This window comes from Oryzias latipes, chromosome 22 (assembly GCF_053564925.1).
Source record: "Oryzias latipes strain Hd-rR chromosome 22, Olatipes_Hd-rR_3.1".
NCBI lineage: Eukaryota > Metazoa > Chordata > Actinopteri > Beloniformes > Adrianichthyidae > Oryzias > Oryzias latipes.
The window spans coordinates 21,723,738-21,741,802 of record NC_136258.1 but is presented as its reverse complement, the minus strand read 5'-3'; the positions used below and the strand labels follow the sequence as shown (position 1 = coordinate 21,741,802).

Sequence of the window (18,065 nt, the reverse complement as noted above, 5' to 3'; positions counted from 1 at the left end):
AATGCAAGTAACTAGAATAGGAGGGTTTTCGTGCCTCCACCCTTAAATCACAACAACTCTTTTGTTTTGTTTTTACAGCGTCTTCGTCATGTGAAAAAGGTCTATCTTGAACCTTCCATTGGCTCTGAAATCTTTTCCTGACCCATTAGTTTCATTTCCCTCTTTAGCATACAGCTGTGCACTTCTGTCTCTGGTTCAAATGTTTGTGCTTGTCTGGGACCTGTCAGCACTTCTGTCTGTAATTAAGCTCACCACCAAGCCTGATTTTCACACCCTGCCTGAGTTACAGTGAAAAAAGATGCCCCATGACATACCAATAAACATTTATTAGTCTTCAACAAAAGAAAAAAGGGGATATTTTGTGACATATATGTTCTAAACAAGTGTAAAGTCACATAGAGGATTCTGGTAAATAAACCCTTAAATGAAAATGTGTACAACACAACACAGATAACAATTTTACAAGACTATTATTTCTGGTATTAGCTCTAAAGAAGTAAACACAAAGGCTTAGTTCACTTTAAAAAACAAGTGAGAGACAATAAATATCTTAAATATAAAGCTTTAAATAGCAATAATCACATTTTAGCTTATCACTCCACTTGTAGCACAATTTATGTTTAAAAAATCATTTCCAAATGTTCATTTTAAAGTTTTCATACTTTGAGATCAACTGAGGGAAAGAAAGTCATTGATTATTTTTCAAAAAAAGAAGACATTTTTCACAGTTTTAAACTATAAGAACTCATCAATAAATGGGTAATGTCACTATTATATTGGGCTAATGCACTAAAGTGGACAAACTGGCTTTAAACTCCATAAACCAAAGACTCTCAGGAAAAAGTTACTATTTTTCTTTAAGAACAAACTTTAAATGCCAATGACTCTAAAAAAGAATACAACAAAAATGATTAATTTAAGAAGACAGCGTAACATTAATAATGTTATTTCTGTGACATTTAGTTCCCTTTCATTGTTATTTTATAGTTATTCTAATCTCCCTGTATCCACATTCCTTTACTTTTTTTTAACGTTTTATTTACTTCCCTTATTCCTAGTTTCATTGCTGCCATCTGGGGAAGCAGCACAGGTTTTTCAAAAATCCACAAAATGCACAAAGCATTTTAAACTCTCAGTCACCTCTCATGGAGTTTCTATGGCCCGCAGAGAAGCTGGCAGCCCTCTCACTGTAAAACTGGAGCGAGAAAAAGGAAGGACTGTGCTTTCACATTTACATTTGAGTGGTAGCAACAAAGTGGGAGAGAGGAAAGAAAAACAGAAAGCTAAACGATGGGGTGAACTCCCAGCAGGTGAAGATGTGGTTAGAAACCAGTCATGTGTCTGAGTTGTCCCCGCTCATGGTGTGGTTTAACATGTCCATTCTTGTGTATGTAGATTTGATACTTGAGAGAAGAAAAAAAAGTCCAGTTAAAGTTGGGAAACAGAGAAAAATGGGGATTTCCATGGCAGTACCAGTGCTCGTCTTTCTGTAAAGAACATAAAAATGCATTTTTTTTTTCAAAATGTACAATACTGCAACACAAGGAAAGGACATGTTTAAAATATAAGAAAACAGGTGTTTTTAGGCAGCAAAATATTGGCAAAAAATGTAAAGTAATTTGTTTATTAATGAAGTAAATGGACCAAAATACAAAAAAATATTCCATTAACAAGGACTGTAATGATGCTGGACACAGGAATTCTAACATGGTCCGCAAAGTTTTTACTAAGGCTGTGAATTGGCAAGAGTCCGGCGATTCGATACGTATCCCGATTCATGTTAAACATGTATCCCTAGACTCTAAAGCCGTGTTCACAGCCCCCCTTCTGCAACACACGTTCAAGCGACCACTTACAATGAAAAGTCTATGTAAACGCACGTATATGCACATTTTGGGCTTCCGTGTTGAAACCTCACAATACTAATATTGCTAAATAAAATATAACAACATTTCACAGAATCTTTTTTTTTTCTGCACCCCTAGCTTTTACAACATCACTCAATTGATCCATTATCAGATCCAACTCACAGCACACCATCCGTGCCATGCAAAAGTCTGTTTGACTCCAAATTATAGTTGAATTTGTGGCTGTGATGGCTCTGGTTCTGTTCTTGGGCACAGCACCCACAGACCCATGACACCGCCTGTTAAACTCCAGAACTGTAAGGTTCTTTTTGGACAGTGAAAGGGGAACGTCACATCAGCTGTGTGACAGGACATTGCAACAGAATGTAAAACTGGCAGTTTCGTAATTTAAAAGGTCGAGTTTCCCGCTGAAGACCGCGAAACTTGGTGGACGAGAAAGAGAAGTAAAACATGAAAAAAACGACAATTGCTGAGGAGAAAGTCAACGCTTACAGTCACATTAGTATAGGTTGACTGGAAGAGTCTCCCTGCTTACTAAAAACTTTTTAGCAAGTGATCAACAAGTTTGTTTAAAATAGCTAGTGTTGTCTCAATAATTTTTGACTTTATACTTTTCTTTTGATAACATTCTGGCATAAATCTAAAAACATGAACACTTACAATTAGCAAAAACCTGTTTAATTTCTTCCTTTAACAACTTATAACTAAAGAATCGAAAATGGTGCTTTTCAAAATGTATTTGAAAAGCTAAAATTGGTTTCACAAAATGCTTTATTCCTAAATTAAAAAGGCCATGTGCTGGATGAGTGACGTGATCATAACGTGAGCATTTGCAGTGAAAACAAAGTCAGACATCGGTGCTGTAGGGGCGTGGCGGAGAGGGGAACATGTCGGTGGAACTGTAACAACTCAGAGAGGAGGAACCCTGAAGGCTGGAAGGCAGGGGAAGGGAGACAGGCGGAGTTTCGTAGTAGGTGTGGAAGCCCAGACGTTCCCCTCCATTACGCATGTCCCCCGCACGGTCAGGGTGTGGCGAACAGGTGGGGCAGTGGTTGTGGTGAGGACTGGTGTCCAGCTGATCCAGGGAGACGGGGGTGATGTCTGTTCCGTCCATGGCGAGAGCGTTGCAAGTGTTGCATGGGAAGTGAGAGAGGGGGTCGGCTCCTGCCACAGAGCCGACGTCCTCCTCCGATTCATTTTTCTTACAGCAGTAATACTGCAGTAGGTTAGGAGACAGTGGAAGGGGAGAAGGAAGAGCCAAGTCAAACACTGTCTGTCTTAACAGATACAAATCTGTTTTATTGATGAATAAAGCTGAAAAGCAGGAACTTTTCACATTATATTGTCCTCATATATGACTGTTGAAGGGAGCATTATAATTTTTTGTCGGTTCTTCATTTGATTTTTTTTTTATACTTGTCTTTTTTCCAATAACTGAATATCAACACAACTCGTATAGCTGCTCCCTGTATCCATAAGGGTGGAACTGTCAACTGTTGAGCCAGCTTGCTATTTGTTACTATTAAAGACCCACTCCGAAGAAAATCCTGTTTTTGGTGCTTTTAACATGTTTGTGTAGCATTTCTCGAATGATGGAGGACATATATATAGAAAATTAAGCTAAAAATGACATTTTCTTTTGTATTTCTTTGTTAAAATGGTTGTGAATCAGGCGGAAACGAGTCCCCCAGAGGTGCATTACTAATTAACTACTGCCACTCTGCAGAAACTATGTCCTAGAAAATGATACAGTTTTTAAAACTGTGGGCTAAATGCATAATTAAAAGACCACTATGGACCCTTTTCTAAAATAGATTAAAGAATGATTGGAGTGGGACTTTAATGCAAAGTACAAAAAGTAAGTAGGTTTTGTAAGTGGAAAAGCAACTTAGAGTAGAATGAAAACAAAAGAAAAATTAGTAATGCCCAATAGAAGTAAAAGGATGTGAGGAAGAAAAAGTAGTTTTGCTGCTAACCCGCTCACTGTTCCAAGCGTCACATCTGTTTAATTCTGGCAACCAAGCTATGATGTAACTGGAAGCAGCTGCATTGCAGCAGAGCAGAAAGTGGGAAAAAAAACAACAACACGCCATTGCCACAAGCTGGCAGGTTAAAGTGGCTTTGAAGGGACATGAGAGAAGCTGTGATGAAACAAGAAAATCACTACATCATCTTTGGACGTCCCTACACTTTGCTCAAAACCAGATACTAGAAATCCCAACAAGCTTTTCAACTAATTTGTCCTGACACTGGCAGATGCTTAAAGCTCCACATATGTCATGCTTCGACTTGCAGGGAATGAGAAACATGCATCCACAGTCATCAGTACCTGGAGTCTACAGTAACAGAGGACTGCCACAATGCACAGCAGTATCACAGCGGCCAGAATTCCTCCACTTATAACTATAGTTCCCGCTGACATTCGCCCAGCTCTCCATCAAACCCTTAAGAGATACAAAGAAGAGAGAAAATGGATCATTTCAGAGATCTAAACCCAGTCAAAATATAAATTTTACTGCCTGACTACATTATTACGGTGTCAGTATTTTAATAGCAATCACATGCTTGCAATGAAGCTTTTTCTCGAGCATCAGTGGTTCAGCTCACGTGAGGCATCTGAGCCGTTTGTCCGTAACAAAGCTGCAGGGCAGAACAATTATTCTCTGTGACAATCAGAACCCCACTTATTCAGAACACCCCCGTCCACCGCCACACTGATGTTAGAAGAGGGTTATTTGAAAATCTAATGCAAGTCAGAGCATGTGATTCACCGGGTTATTTTACCCACAACCACATGCATTAAGTCATTATAGTCCTGTTTTACACAGTCTGACTTATTTCCAAGAAAAGCCAGAGCCTTTCGTTGCAAACCTCTAAATTACGCAGTCGTACTTCATGCTTGAGAAACATCATAGTTCTTGCATGTAGGATTTTAACCAAGACCAGAGCCACTGTGTATTTTTCTAATGAAAACAAGTGAGTTAAAACGAGAGACTTAAACTCATTTTTTCTAGTTTTTTCATTCACATGCAAAAATAAAAAAAAAGGTCTAAATTCATTTAGCATCACAGGTCTATAGGTGTTATTGTTGCATGTTAGAAGCAATGATTATCTGTCAGATGAAAGATTTGTATTTTTAAAGATCAACACTCACATTAAAGTATAGCTGGAGATGCAGAAATGGAAGAATGGGATGAGGGAGACCATGGCAGGAGGATGAAGGATAATTCTCAAAGCCACATCTCACTGAAAGCCCTGCAAGACAAACGGAAACAGATTGATGAATACTGCTTAAGTGTCTCTGATGACTTTGACTTATTGTTAATATCTATTATTTACACAATATTGCATTCAAATGATAACAAGGTATTTAAATGTTGTTGTTTTTTTACCTTTACAAAATAAATACTGGCCTATGATAAAAATAACCTAGATAGTTTTACATTTCTCATGAGACCAAAGTTTACAGAGAAATGAAAAGTGTTGGTTTTTCATGTAGATCATTGACAGTATATGAAGACTGAATTGAGTGACTCCTCCCCCTTTGCGTTCCAAACAGGAAATACCCACTGGCTCCAAGAAGCCAAACTCCCATAGACGTCTATAGAAAATTAAAAAGCTATTACTTAGCTATTCTATATTCTTGCTCTGATACTTTTTTTTAACATGTTCTTGAGAATCCTAATTTTTCAAAATAATTTGCAGTGCATGTTATTTAAGTTAGAATCAGATTGCCTCAATAAAAGCATGTGGTCTCATTTCGAACATTCAAAGCGTTTGATTGACAATGGAAGGGGTGTGGCCTTCCAACAAGCTCACTCCTGATTGACGAGAGTGGTTGTCATGGAAATGATGATTTGAACCAACTCAAACCCATCTGGTTCCAAAATGGCGACATCTGTATCATGGAAATAATGACGACTGAATTGACTTAATTTTGATGAAGCTGGACCGTAAGCTGTTTTTTTATGTGTGATGTTGCACTCAATCAGTCCAGTTCTCATATACAGTCAATGATACAGATGAGTTGCTTTAACAAAAACTTAAAGAATGCAAACTGAAGTTGTGCTGATTTCTATAGGAGCAACTTTGGATATGATACATGTGATAAAATGAACATGAACACAAATACTCAGAACACGAACCCTACAGTACAGCTTCTTACTGAAATCTGAATGATACACTGGTCAAGGTAAAAATACAGCCAAAAGTTTAGCGAAAATTAGAAAAATAAAAACAAAAACCTGTGTTATTTTCTATTTTCTAGGACAGTTACTGCAGAGCAGTAGTAGTTAATCAGAAATGTACCAATAAATTGTAAGCGGTGCTGTTGGCACAGAGTGAGCCTTTCTTTATTTCCCATCATCACTTTGTTTACGCTCTCTCTCACTAGCTGACAGCCTCCCCACAGCCCCAACCTAACATTACCAGAGCAACAAAAATGTTGAACAATATTGGAGCTATCCAGCCGTACAGTTTGAGTCAGATTCCAGCTCAGACGAGGAAAACAAAGACATTCATGGATCTATTTGTCTACAAGGGATGCATCAGAATGAGCAGAGTAGGGAGCTTGTGGCCTGTAGAGTTTATGTAACAATTAGAAGCTTTTTCAAACTGCATTTTTCTTAGTCTACTCCTGATCATAACATTTTGAATAAATAAAATACTCAAAAATTCAATTTCAATCTTAATTTTTGTTATGAGAAAAACAATAAAAACATGTTAAAAACGACAGATACATGATTTTCATTACAGTGGGTCAACATCATAGCACTTTTCTTTACATAAACAGGTATGGAAGTGAGTCCAGAGGACATACAGCAGCCGTAACAGCTGGAACATACAGCAAACACAAGATCATAAAAAGCAGTTAAGCTGTTGAGCTTCCCCTGCAGTATCTTCGACTACGTCATTGCACTAAATTATACACACTGGTGCCTCGATCATTTTAAAAGCGACGGTCTCTTCAGCTCTCCAGTCCTCTCTCTTTACCTTACGTCATTTGACCCCCCTTTCTCCTCTTCCTCCTTATTTTCTCATCTCTTTGTTTCTCATTCATTTGATCCTTTCTAACCACGTACTCCACTTTCAGCCCACTGTACATAATTTCTCTTCCGGCCCATCACTTTAAATCCAGGACTTGTGTAATAAACGAAGTGGCACAATTATGCAAAATTCATGATATCATGATGACATACACAGGCAGAGCAGTGGAACCTTTTTAGGACTCAAAACCACTGACTCTGACTAAATTGCATTCAAATTATGAGAGAAAGGAAGCACTGAGGTAAAAGCTCAGACTGGAGAGTTTCCAGCAGACCGGAGAGACAGAGATCCCAAACGACAGAAGAGGGAAGATTAATCTGTGACGCTGTCGGAGCATTTTATCCGCCATGTTTGACTCGAAAAAAGGGTTCAGAGCTGACTGACTCAACTAGAAAGCACACGGGAGTAAAATCTGAGCAAACATACATGCAGATATGAAAGGTCTTCTGTGGGATTAAAGAAGCTCAGGGATCTGTCAGAAATCCTTCCAGTTGATGAACTGCAGAGAGTGACTCCCAGAAAGTGTATTGGTACAGCGAGTCTTTAAACCTTAGGATCAATAAATGTACTAGTTCCACAGCAGACGTAGATTAGTTATAAAAAGTGTATCATTAGCTGAGTAAGGCAGGGATTGTGCACAGGAAGAAAATTTTCATGATTGTTGCATAGTCATGAGTAGAAACAGTAGGGTTGTGTCTCTTTCCGTCTCACATGATTCAATAAGCATCTCAATGAATGGTCCACAAATAGATATGTGCAGATTCAGCTGACTTTGTGGTGATACAATACAGTCCAATTCTTTTACCTCAATAGATACATGTATATATTATTCATTTGGTATTTAAAACTACAAAAGAAAACTACCTTTTTTTTTTCATTAGCACACATTTTAAATCAACAAAAATACAATATCTTTGACATAACCGTTTTAAACATTCAAACCCCTCATTTTGGATCTCTCAGACTATTTCAGACAAAGTGTGTCATAATAATGTATTCAAGTTTTGTTTTAGGTGCTGTGAAAAAAGGGTTATCATGTGTTAAGTGTACACAACACACATCCCTCACTGTGGTTCAACTTCAGCCAATTGTAATCAACCCAACTTGGTAGAAGCAAGCTTATGATTGGATGTCTTTTTGCGTTGCATGTATATAGGAAAGTAGAGACACGACAGGAAGAGAAACTGATACTTCCTCATTGATTTTATACTTTTTAACAACATAATCTTGTTCATATCTAACTGGATACATTTTTCAATATGTGTAAATTTCTATAAAAACACATTGTATGGAACTTGGTCCATGTTTTCTGCCCTGTAGTGCATTACCATTCCACTAGAGGCAGCAGAAGGCCTTCTCCTGCTTGTTTTAGAATGGCTTCCTCCAAGTCATCTCAAAAACACTTTAGGAATTTTTTAAAAACTTTATGGCGGGAATAACTCATCTATTGCTGACCTTTTTTTTTTTCTTAAATGACCGCTTGTTGTACTGAAAGAATGTAAAATGTGTTGATAATTCTTTTTATGCTATGATCTGGGTGAATACTTGATTCTGATTGGAAAAATCATTTCTGGTCACTTAGCCCAAATGTTGTATATCACTGCGCTGGCCTAAATTCCAGTTGGACTGTAACAACTTAGCTTATCATGGTGTTAAGCATACCATGGCAGCATGTATCAAACGATGTATCAAAAAGCGAGTTAAACCTAAAAGAAATATCAAAATAAAAGTACGAAAAAATTGACTACTTTTTTGTTTCTTTTGTAAGTGACCATTGTATAAGCTGAATATGCCCTTCAAAGTGTGCATTATCAGAAATTAATGGACTTTACGGAAATTCTCCACTTTGCGTTGGATGGTTCAGCCAAGTTCTGATAATGCACACCTCGTCGGGCATTATCCCTTACATAATACTCCTACACTGTGAGAAAAATGTGTGGATCAAAATTGAGACAGTGGCTAAATAAGATGCTTTTTTCCTGAACACCAAACCCCCCCCAAATATATTTGATTCTATCTACAGCCTATCTTATAAAAAAAAACAATATTGAAATAGGTTTTTAATTTAAAATTCCATACAAAAAAACATCTTACTTCCAAATAAATGTAATTTCCTTTCAATTCTTGATGTGGTGGGTTTCATAGGGTTGAAATGTCTTTTTTTTATGGTGTTGTTTTCATTGTGTATACTCATGGGTAATTGTATCATCATAATCATCATTCTTAATATTGTTATGGTCAATACACTAGTAATGGTAGTAAGAGTTCATTTATTTGGGTATTTTTAATTTGTTCCTTCATTTCTTATTCTTGACTGCATCACTGAATAGTCACCTCCACCCCCACACACGCCAAACACTGCTGTTTTTTATGTTTCGTTTGTCTGTCATCTGAATTTGACACTCTACAGTCACTTCCTCTGTATTGTGCTTTGTTTTTTGTTACTTCCTTTGTTTGTTGATATAAAAGAAAAAAATTGAGGTATTTCTAGAGCTAACATCCAAGGAATCCAACATGAAATACTTCCTGTGCACGTCTGTGTCTGTTTGTTCTCATCCTATACATTCAATGTTTTCTCCTTATATCACTGTGATAAGCTGTGATCATTTTCAGCAATAACTTTTCATAACTACAGGAAAACAAATTCTAAATCAACTTAAATTTGAAAGTCTACGTTGGAACACTTGAACTTTTCCATAAGTAAATCCGCTAAAATGCATAAGAAATTATTCCATTTTCCACTACACCACAAACAACACATAACCAATCTGGGATTATGTGTTGTTAAACGTGAATCTATTCTCAGGCCTGTCCAGGAGTGAGTTCTTCTCTTCTCTTCGGGCTTTAAAAGGTTGAACCTGATTCATCTTTTTAATAGAGGCTTTACATCGCTGAGAAGCAAAAGCCAAATATGTGTGGGGTTCCTTTGTGCGTCTGTCTTGCACCAACCAACAGTTAGAGTCAGATGTGTGAAACACAACATCAACATTTTTGCTGCTCTTAAACTGCTGTTCGTGAAGGAAGAATGTGTGGTAACGTGCGCTCCCCTTCAGTCCACGGACACAAACACAGATCTGAGTGCCTGGATTTGGGAACATAAAAATAATAAGCATTTATTCTTTAGTCTGGCTAATAGGAAGCCATGCATTGTTTGTGAGGAAATGTGTAAGACGTTACATCAGCTGCTCCTTCTGTGCGTCTGCTTCACACTCATCTGCTGCCAATAAAATCCTGCTCCAGCCTGATTCCCTTTTTGTCCTTTTGTATCAAATGTAAAACAGACACACAAATAAATAAATGTATGTATAATCTGTGAAGGAAACTCCCTTAAACTCTGAACAGTGATTTGGATAAATGATGCATGACTTAGTCATTCTCTGCCTAAAGATATTTTCTATTTTTCTTCCTGAAAAGCTGTTTATATAAGTTAATCAACTTTTATTTTTCTTCGTTTAAGACTTTAAAGTCTAAAATATTCTAAAGTTGACGGAACAAAAGACTGTGAGACACAATCATCCGATATGTGTTCGCTTCAAACATCAGTCCCTTTACAAGTCAGCTTTGAAGATTTTAAGGACAAGGGGACTGAAATTTTAATGGGACCCTAAAGGCATAACAAAACATTTTTTTTTGTCTCCAAGTGTTTTCTATCCGTGTCCGTTATAAAATCCTCATAAAAAATAAAGTCATTTAATATGAATACAAAAATGTGTTTAATCCCCTCTCATATTTTCCCCAGTGTTAACGACATTTTTTTTATTGATGAAACTTTTCACTTGAAAGGACACATTCCAGGAAAACTTGTAAAAAAGGTTTCATGCAGTTTGTCGTAAAAATGTTTATTTAATTGTTTTAAAATCAACCATCTGCTGTTAATACGATGAACTCTGCCTCCGACTGTGTTGGGGAGGGAAAGATTCACCAACATTTTTTTTCTTTAATTTTAGCATGGATTTATTGCTTTGGAAAAATGTTAATTTATGGCAAAAAACAATTTCTGATCAAATCCCATTACTATCACTGCTAGATTACAACATCCACAAGGTAACCACATGATTATTAGCACAGCTGCAAAAGATCAGAGAAATTTGACAGAACAAAGCGTCACAAAACATAAAGAATTAGACTATTTTTAAAATTATGTTTTACATCACATTTGACATGGATGACATCTCACCAAACTCTAAGGCTAGTATTTTTAATTGTGGAAAGAATAAAAGGAGATAAAAAACAAGGAAAACTTCATAGTTATTGCTTGGCAAACAACAATAACTAAGAATGGGGACATCTGGTGGCCAACTGACGCCATAGCAGCTTCTCAAGAAAAAAGACATAAAATAAAATGCATTAAAAAACAAAAAAAGGTGACAACAAGGCATCCTCTTTTTTTTTAATAAATAAAAACTATTGTAGGTAATTTTTACTTTATAATATACACATCTCTTATAAGAAAATATTCAAAACCTACTGTAGAGGAACAGCAGATTTCTTTTACATGAGAACACACGAAAACGTCAATGAAAACAAAGCAAATTTCTTTATCCAAATTATTTAATAATAAAAACAAAGGAGTTAACCAGAGACACCTTCTGCAGCAGCCTGTAAGCTGATGCTGTTCAGATCAATACAGAAACCCCAAAACAGAAATTGCTACAATATATTATTTCATTAATCAGAAGAAATAGTTCACAGATTTTGAAAAGAAAAAAAAAAAAAGAAAAAAACTTTAGCCGTATGTCACTTTTGTTTAATTTTCGGCATAGGGAACAAAAAATAGTTCTTGCAGTCATCTGAACTATTTTGTATCTTAGATGTTTAATAAAGTCAAATTCAAAATCTGTCATCTTTAACCTTACTCTTCTAGTTTAGAAAAAAGTATATCAAATAAAGTTACTCTGAATTTACACTGTCATTTTGTGTTAATGTATATGTTATATGAAGTTTAATTTGTGTTTTTTTCACCTACAGTATCTAAATTCCTCTTATTCACTGACAAAAAGCAAACACTTTGCTGGGATGATTGAGCCTTTGTGCAAGTTAACACTAAATCCTCTTATTTTGACCTCCATGCTGTCAGTGAGCTGAGAGGTGGAGAGGTTTGACACTTCACTTACAGACCTATATTTAGCAGTTTTACCATCTCTTGTCAAAGTGAAAAGCAAGAGATGAGAGGCGTCAGAGAGAGGTGCCACATTTTAATTTGCTCTCTCAGTAGGGAATGAAATCAGTTGGATTACCATACACACACACACACACACACACACACAACACACACACATACACACGAAACATTACACTCAGCAGCACACACTTGAACAGATCCCTGATCGAACAAAGAGGGGGCATAAACACCGCCTCCCTCACATGAGGGACGATGGACTTGTGTTTTAAATTGGGAGCTTCTTCACCCACGTTAAGTCTGAAAGAGTCGTGGAAATCAGAGAAGCCTTTGAAATCAAAACTTAATGAGGAAACCTGCATTTTGACGTTTTATTTCTTAATTTATTTTTGTGTGTGCAATATTCTCATTTGATCTTTTGCTGAAAGTTAGGAGAGATAAATTCATCTATTTATTCCACAAACAGCAGCAGCCCCTCCACTATCTCTGATCCTTGAGAAAAAAAAAACATTTTTTTTTCCTTTGAGGAAATCCTCAGTGGCTCTGTGTATGAAAGCAAATAAAGCTGCCTTACCTTATCTGTAATCATTCTTAAATAAAGTTGAATTTTAAAAATAAAAGTGAGGTTTTTATAACTATTACCTGCATAAAATAGAGTCTGCAGGGACCAAAGCTTTGACCTTTGTAATATTTCTGGTTGACAGAGAAACTTGTACACATAAATGCATGAGCTGTAATGGAAAGTAGGATCTTGTATGCCTAAAATGCACACAGAGACACCAGATGAGCTCAGTGTTACAGTTTACCTGATAAAATAGGTTTTGCATTTCATATATAGGGGGAAAACAGGTTCAGATTTGGCCAAATTAGAGAAATTGGTCAAATTACGTCCTTTCGTTCTCACAGTTGCAGAGTTTGTGTAACACAGACTATTGTAAAGAGTTTTCTTGTTTACCTTACTTTCAGAGAAACAACTGTATTTATTCTTGTAGAGAGCAAATATTTCTCATAAAGGCTTTCTAACCACGGCACTAAGCCACAAAGATTTCTACTCTCTACCAGGGAAAATCTCCACGTTTACTTTAAAGCAAAGGGTTGCAAACTGCAATAGAAGCCACTTTGCTGGACTTTTTGCAGTCGAATTTTGAAAAAAATATCCAGCAATTTTGAGAAGCCAAAGAGAAAAAAAAGCCACAAAAGAAAATAAATAAATAGGCAGCAAATCCCGGAACAAAAGGCCAACTTTCATGTGGGAGTCTAGATTTGAAAGAAACAAAAAGTTTAACTTTGTTACAGGTTATACTTGACCTGTGATATGTATAATTATTTTTGGAATAATGTAATGTTTTCATAAAAAAGTTAGAAAGTGGAATATGATAAATAAGTACAAAAATAATTGTAAAAAAAGTTAGGTAAATCATAATAATGGCAGGATTACACAGGTTTGCTACCTTCCACTCCCTTTCAAGCAATCAATTAAACTTTTTTTCTGATGATCTTTACATTTAATGAGTTTGATGCGTCATGTACTATGTAAAATTACAAATATTTATATTTATGATCAAATGGCAATCATTTAAATATGAATGTTGATTTTGAATTCGAAGTATATCTTACTTTAAATGTTCAATATTCCAATCAAGTCATGATTAATCATGTAAAGTTTAATATATCTATGTATAGATGTTTCTATATTTTGTTTTTCTTTTTTAGTCTTCTTTAGTATTTTTTGTTTTGTTGCATTAAATAAACCGATAAAAAAAAAAAAACCTTGGATCTTGGAGAGAAAGTTCCATGTTGCCTCATTTGTGGGAATTTTCTTCAGTCATTTTATTATTTTTATTTTCCTGTAAACTTTTGGGAGGAACAAATAACAAAATAAAATATGCATGATTGGCTAAACCTGTAAATGAAGCCAATGATGAGGAAAACCACTGCAAAAACAAAGTAAAACCAAATTATTTCATTGAAAAATCATTATTCTGACACAGTATTACACAAAAGAAGAAGGGAAAATAAAATCCTGCACAGAATGTGAACCGACTGTGACAAAAGAAAGAAGTTTGCTTTCTTCTTGTTGGTGTCAAGAATCTGCTGGTGCAACATGCTTTGAATGAAAGCAAGATGTTGTCTCAGTGTGAGTGGAGCAGTCGTGGGGTGCAGTCTTTAAAGTCAGCCTCCGAACAAAGCCTCTTTGTTTGGTTATGGAGAGCGTTTTGGTGTGTTCGCGTGTGCTTATCACATCCAAATGAGTTTTTTCTGCCACGACCTTTCGGTGTGCCTGTGCCTGCTGAACGATAAATCATATTTCAACTGGGAAAAACATGCATACCTGACTAATTCTGCTTTCCTAAAAGTCCCACTCTGATCATCGTTTGATATATTTTCAAAGAATTCCCTGTGGTCTTTTAATTATGATTATGCTGTTTTGAGACAAATTTAAAAAAAAGAACCTGTGTTATTTCTTCACCTCTGAGTTGTAGGTGGGACCATTGGTACAGCATAGGTCTGCCCTCACTTCCCATCATCTCTTTGTTTACACTCTCTCCTACTAGTTTACACCCATTACAACTACAGCCTAACATTACTGGTGCAGCATATGTTGAGCAGTTTCAGAGCTTCAGTTCAGAGCCAGATTCCAGTTCAGACGAGGAAAACAAAGACGTACATGGATGTAGTTGTCAACAACTTGATGCATCAGAATGGAGTGGAGCAGGAAGCTTGTGGCCCTCTGATTGTGGCCCCTATGTCACTGCTACATGCTTTTTCCAACAGCATTTTTTTCCTCTTCTCCTGATTTACAACGATTTGAATAAAGAAATTCTCAGAAATGTATTTTCACTGTTAATTTTTCTTGATATATGTCCTACATCATGAGAAAAATGCCCACAAGAACATGTTAAAACACCATTTTTTATTGAAGTGGGTCTTAAAGTCTCTTCTTAATGTTGGTTAGACTGTTAAAAAAATAAAAAGCTCTCAGGTTGCTGCAAATCTTGGTTTGAGCAAAAAATTTGATTTTTGGTTCTCAAACTGAAAAGATAAAGAACTGTGAATTAATTTTTCAAAATGACACAAACAGATGAGTTTACATCTAAAGTGAGATACAGTGAGAGCATTCGGGAAGCAGCAGGAGACAGGAACAGTACCCATCATACCCATTCCTAAATAATGATCTTTGGTTAAGGTGAGCGCCCACCCTGCACTGGAAATCACAGCGACTCTGTGCAAAATTCAAAGCAAGAGGGCTTTAATTATTCAAGTTTTGCTCCTTTAACAATATTTTTCCATCATAAGGCAATCTAGCCAGGTAGTAATATCTGGACTTTTTCTGCCTCCCCCACATCTGAGAGCACTCATCTCAGCGTGTGAGGAGAGGAACATATCCACATCTGAGACAGAAACACCAGAGAAAAGTGGAAAAGAGGCGGCGAGAGGGAAGGGGAGAAAAAAATAAAAGTGATGATGAGACTCAAAGTCAAACACTGCAAACGGATACAGCATATGGTCCATTTTATCAAACGACTTCAACAAAGCAGGATGAATGTCAGCAGGTTAAAAGGGTGACATAATCTTAAAAGGGTCAATTTAGGGCAAAAAAAACAAACAAACATTTTGAATTAAACCCTTGGGCCATCTTAGATGACCCCCCCCCCCCTACATTGACGCGTTCTCCCTACCATGACAAAGGTGGATATAGGTGGAAAGATTTTATGTAATCCATGGACACCAGTGAAGATCACAAATCATTGAAGAAAAAAGGTTCAGCGCACTGTCTAGTGGGTCTAGATGACCCAACTCCCAATGTTAAAGTGCCTAGGACAGCACAAGGGTTACAATGACAATGTAAATGCAGAAAATGCATAATAAAAAAGCTGCTGACTTTAATCCTTCTAAGCCTGCAAAAAAACAGCACTTGCATGGAGTAACAAAGAAAAAACCTACCTGTAGAAGACACCATCTGGAAGGGATGCTGGCTGTGCAACAAAAGCCCCTGATGAAAAGAAGGTTTTGTTCATTAATTTAGTCCCTTCTTTGCACTTTGTGGCCTTCTTTCATTCTAAGCATATAAAACAGCCTATAAGAAATAATAAACTTTTATAGGTTGGCTTATAATTGCAATAAATATGTGCATCTTAAATAGTTGGCTACATCTTAATTAAGCAAAATAAAAATTTTAAAACAGAAAAACCTAAAAAAAATGTAATAGAGTTTACCTTCCAGGCTGAAGAACGTCTGCCTCTCTGCTCCTTTCAGAAATGTCCAACATTGAAGAAAAACGAGGCTCCTGGACCTCCTGTAGCTCCGGTCAGCAGTTAAAGGCGCTCGGTTTCCGCTGGGACCATTCCGTCAATTTCCGCCGTCGTTCGGGTCCTCCTGCCGAACCGATGCGTCAGTCAGTGCGGTTCTGCGGGGAACCCGAGCGCATCCTGTCTGCGTCCCGCGCGCGGAGTGAGGCGGAGGCGCAGTCCGGCTGCTGACGGACTAAACCCGGGTTGGCTCACCGAGGGGGGGCGTTTTGGGTTTGGGTGGGGCAGAGGAATATATAATACTACCTAAGTTTCGTAATGCCCCTTTAATTGAGATCAAGGGAACTTTACTGCGGGAGCATCTCTGCCAAAATAGTCACTTTTGATGAACAAGCTCAGTTTTCATTTAAATTGCAATTCAACATAAACATCAATTTAAAACAAAAAGAACAGGAGAACTGTTTTTACATAACTGGTAAGGGTGTAACGATTCATTTTACAACAATGATCTAAACAGACTCAACTAAACTGGGTCTGTTTAGTTAAAGTTTATTATTATCCTATTGAATTCTAATTATTTATGATCCTCTATGATTGGATGTTTACCGTTCAATTACCGGTATGAAGCCCATTGAGACATGTGAATTTGGGCTATACAAATAAAATTGAATTGAACAATTTGATTCATATCATAATCACGATCCGATTCACTGTCCAAAAATCGATCCAGGACATGTTTAGCCAAAAAAAATCCACCAGTGTGACTCAGAGATAAATACTGAACAGTGCATGTGAAGATTCCTAGTATTTTTTCCCCTCAAAATAATCAAGTGTAAATTAAATGTGTGTACAAACAAACAAGTGAAAAAAAAAGAATGAATGTCACATCCATTCACATTTTAGTTTCCTAAAGATCAGGCCACTTTCATTATTCCACATCAAAATAATCTAAAGGGAACATTATTAGAACACTGTACCACACTGTATGGTCACGTCTGTAAAATTATTAGCACACATTGGACAGTAGTGATGGCTTGATCATTTTTTGCTGTCTATACAAGTGTCTCGTCTGCTGTGATGCACTACATAGTTTTTGTGTTATAGTTAAATCAACCTACTGTGCCTCAATCCAAATGATATTTTCCTATATCAATATAATCAGTTTATTTCAATTTAAAATGATTTCAAAAGGGTATAAAGGTCGCTTCGATTTCATTCACAACTTGCCTTAGACAGATCGATCTGGATGCATCGTAGAAATATAAATTAATTCATTGATTAATGGTTACACCCCTAACTGGCGATTTAAAGGTCCAACTCTTAACCCTTGTGCTATCCTAGGCACTTTAACATTGGGAGTTGGGTCATCTAGACCCACTAGACAGTGCTCTGAACCTTTTTTCTTCAATGATTTGTGATCTTCACTGGTGTCCATGGATTACATGAAATCTTTCCACCTTTATCCACCTTTGTCATGGTAGGGAGAACACGTCAATGTAAGGGGGGGGGTCATCTAAGATAGCACAAGGGTTAAATAAATAAATGCTCACGTTGAAAACTAACTGGGAAAAAATGTCTGTTAGTAAAACTATTGCAGTCCCTCTAATGACCACTGGAGGCTGGTTTCAAAGAAAACTCTCTTACCATTCACTTTTAAGAAAAGAAAGTCCAATTCCATAGTTTTTACCAACCACCTTGGACGTGGCTGCAAAAGGAAAACAGATTAAAACCAATGAACAGTCCAAATAATACAGGTTATTGCTTTAAAAAAAATATTATGAC

The 18,065-nt window shown here is 36.7% G+C and overlaps 1 protein-coding gene across 2 annotated transcripts; it reads right to left on the bottom strand.

The window, feature by feature from the left end:
• Positions 1-1,595: 1,595 nt before the first annotated feature.
• Positions 1,596-16,534, bottom strand: LOC105356915 (protein FAM163A). Of its 2 annotated transcripts, none has more exons than XM_078940946.1 (3): positions 16,251-16,472; positions 15,979-16,027; positions 1,596-3,084 (listed from the first exon to the last, which is right to left on the bottom strand). In XM_078940946.1, the coding sequence occupies exons 1-3, from the start codon at positions 16,301-16,303 to the stop codon at positions 2,716-2,718; spliced, it is 471 nt and encodes a 156-aa protein (XP_078797072.1). In that variant the 5' UTR covers positions 16,304-16,472; the 3' UTR covers positions 1,596-2,715. The 2 variants fall into 2 exon arrangements, 1 of the variants encoding a protein (XP_078797072.1); XR_910963.4 differs by lacking the exon at positions 1,596-3,084 and adding an exon at positions 5,021-5,123 and having other exon boundaries at positions 16,251-16,534.
• Between the last annotated feature and the right edge of the window lie 1,531 nt (positions 16,535-18,065).

Coding starts and splice junctions, on each gene's coding strand:
- LOC105356915 (XM_078940946.1), bottom strand. CDS start 16,303: ATGTTGGACATTTCTGAAAGGAGCAGAGAGGCAGACGTTCTTCAGCCT. Junction 16,028..16,250: donor GACGTTCTTCAGCCTGGAAG/GTAAACTCTATT, acceptor TCTTTTCATCAG/GGGCTTTTGTTGCACAGCCA. Junction 3,085..15,978: donor CCAGATGGTGTCTTCTACAG/GTAGGTTTTTTC, acceptor AACCTACTGCAG/TATTACTGCTGTAAGAAAAA.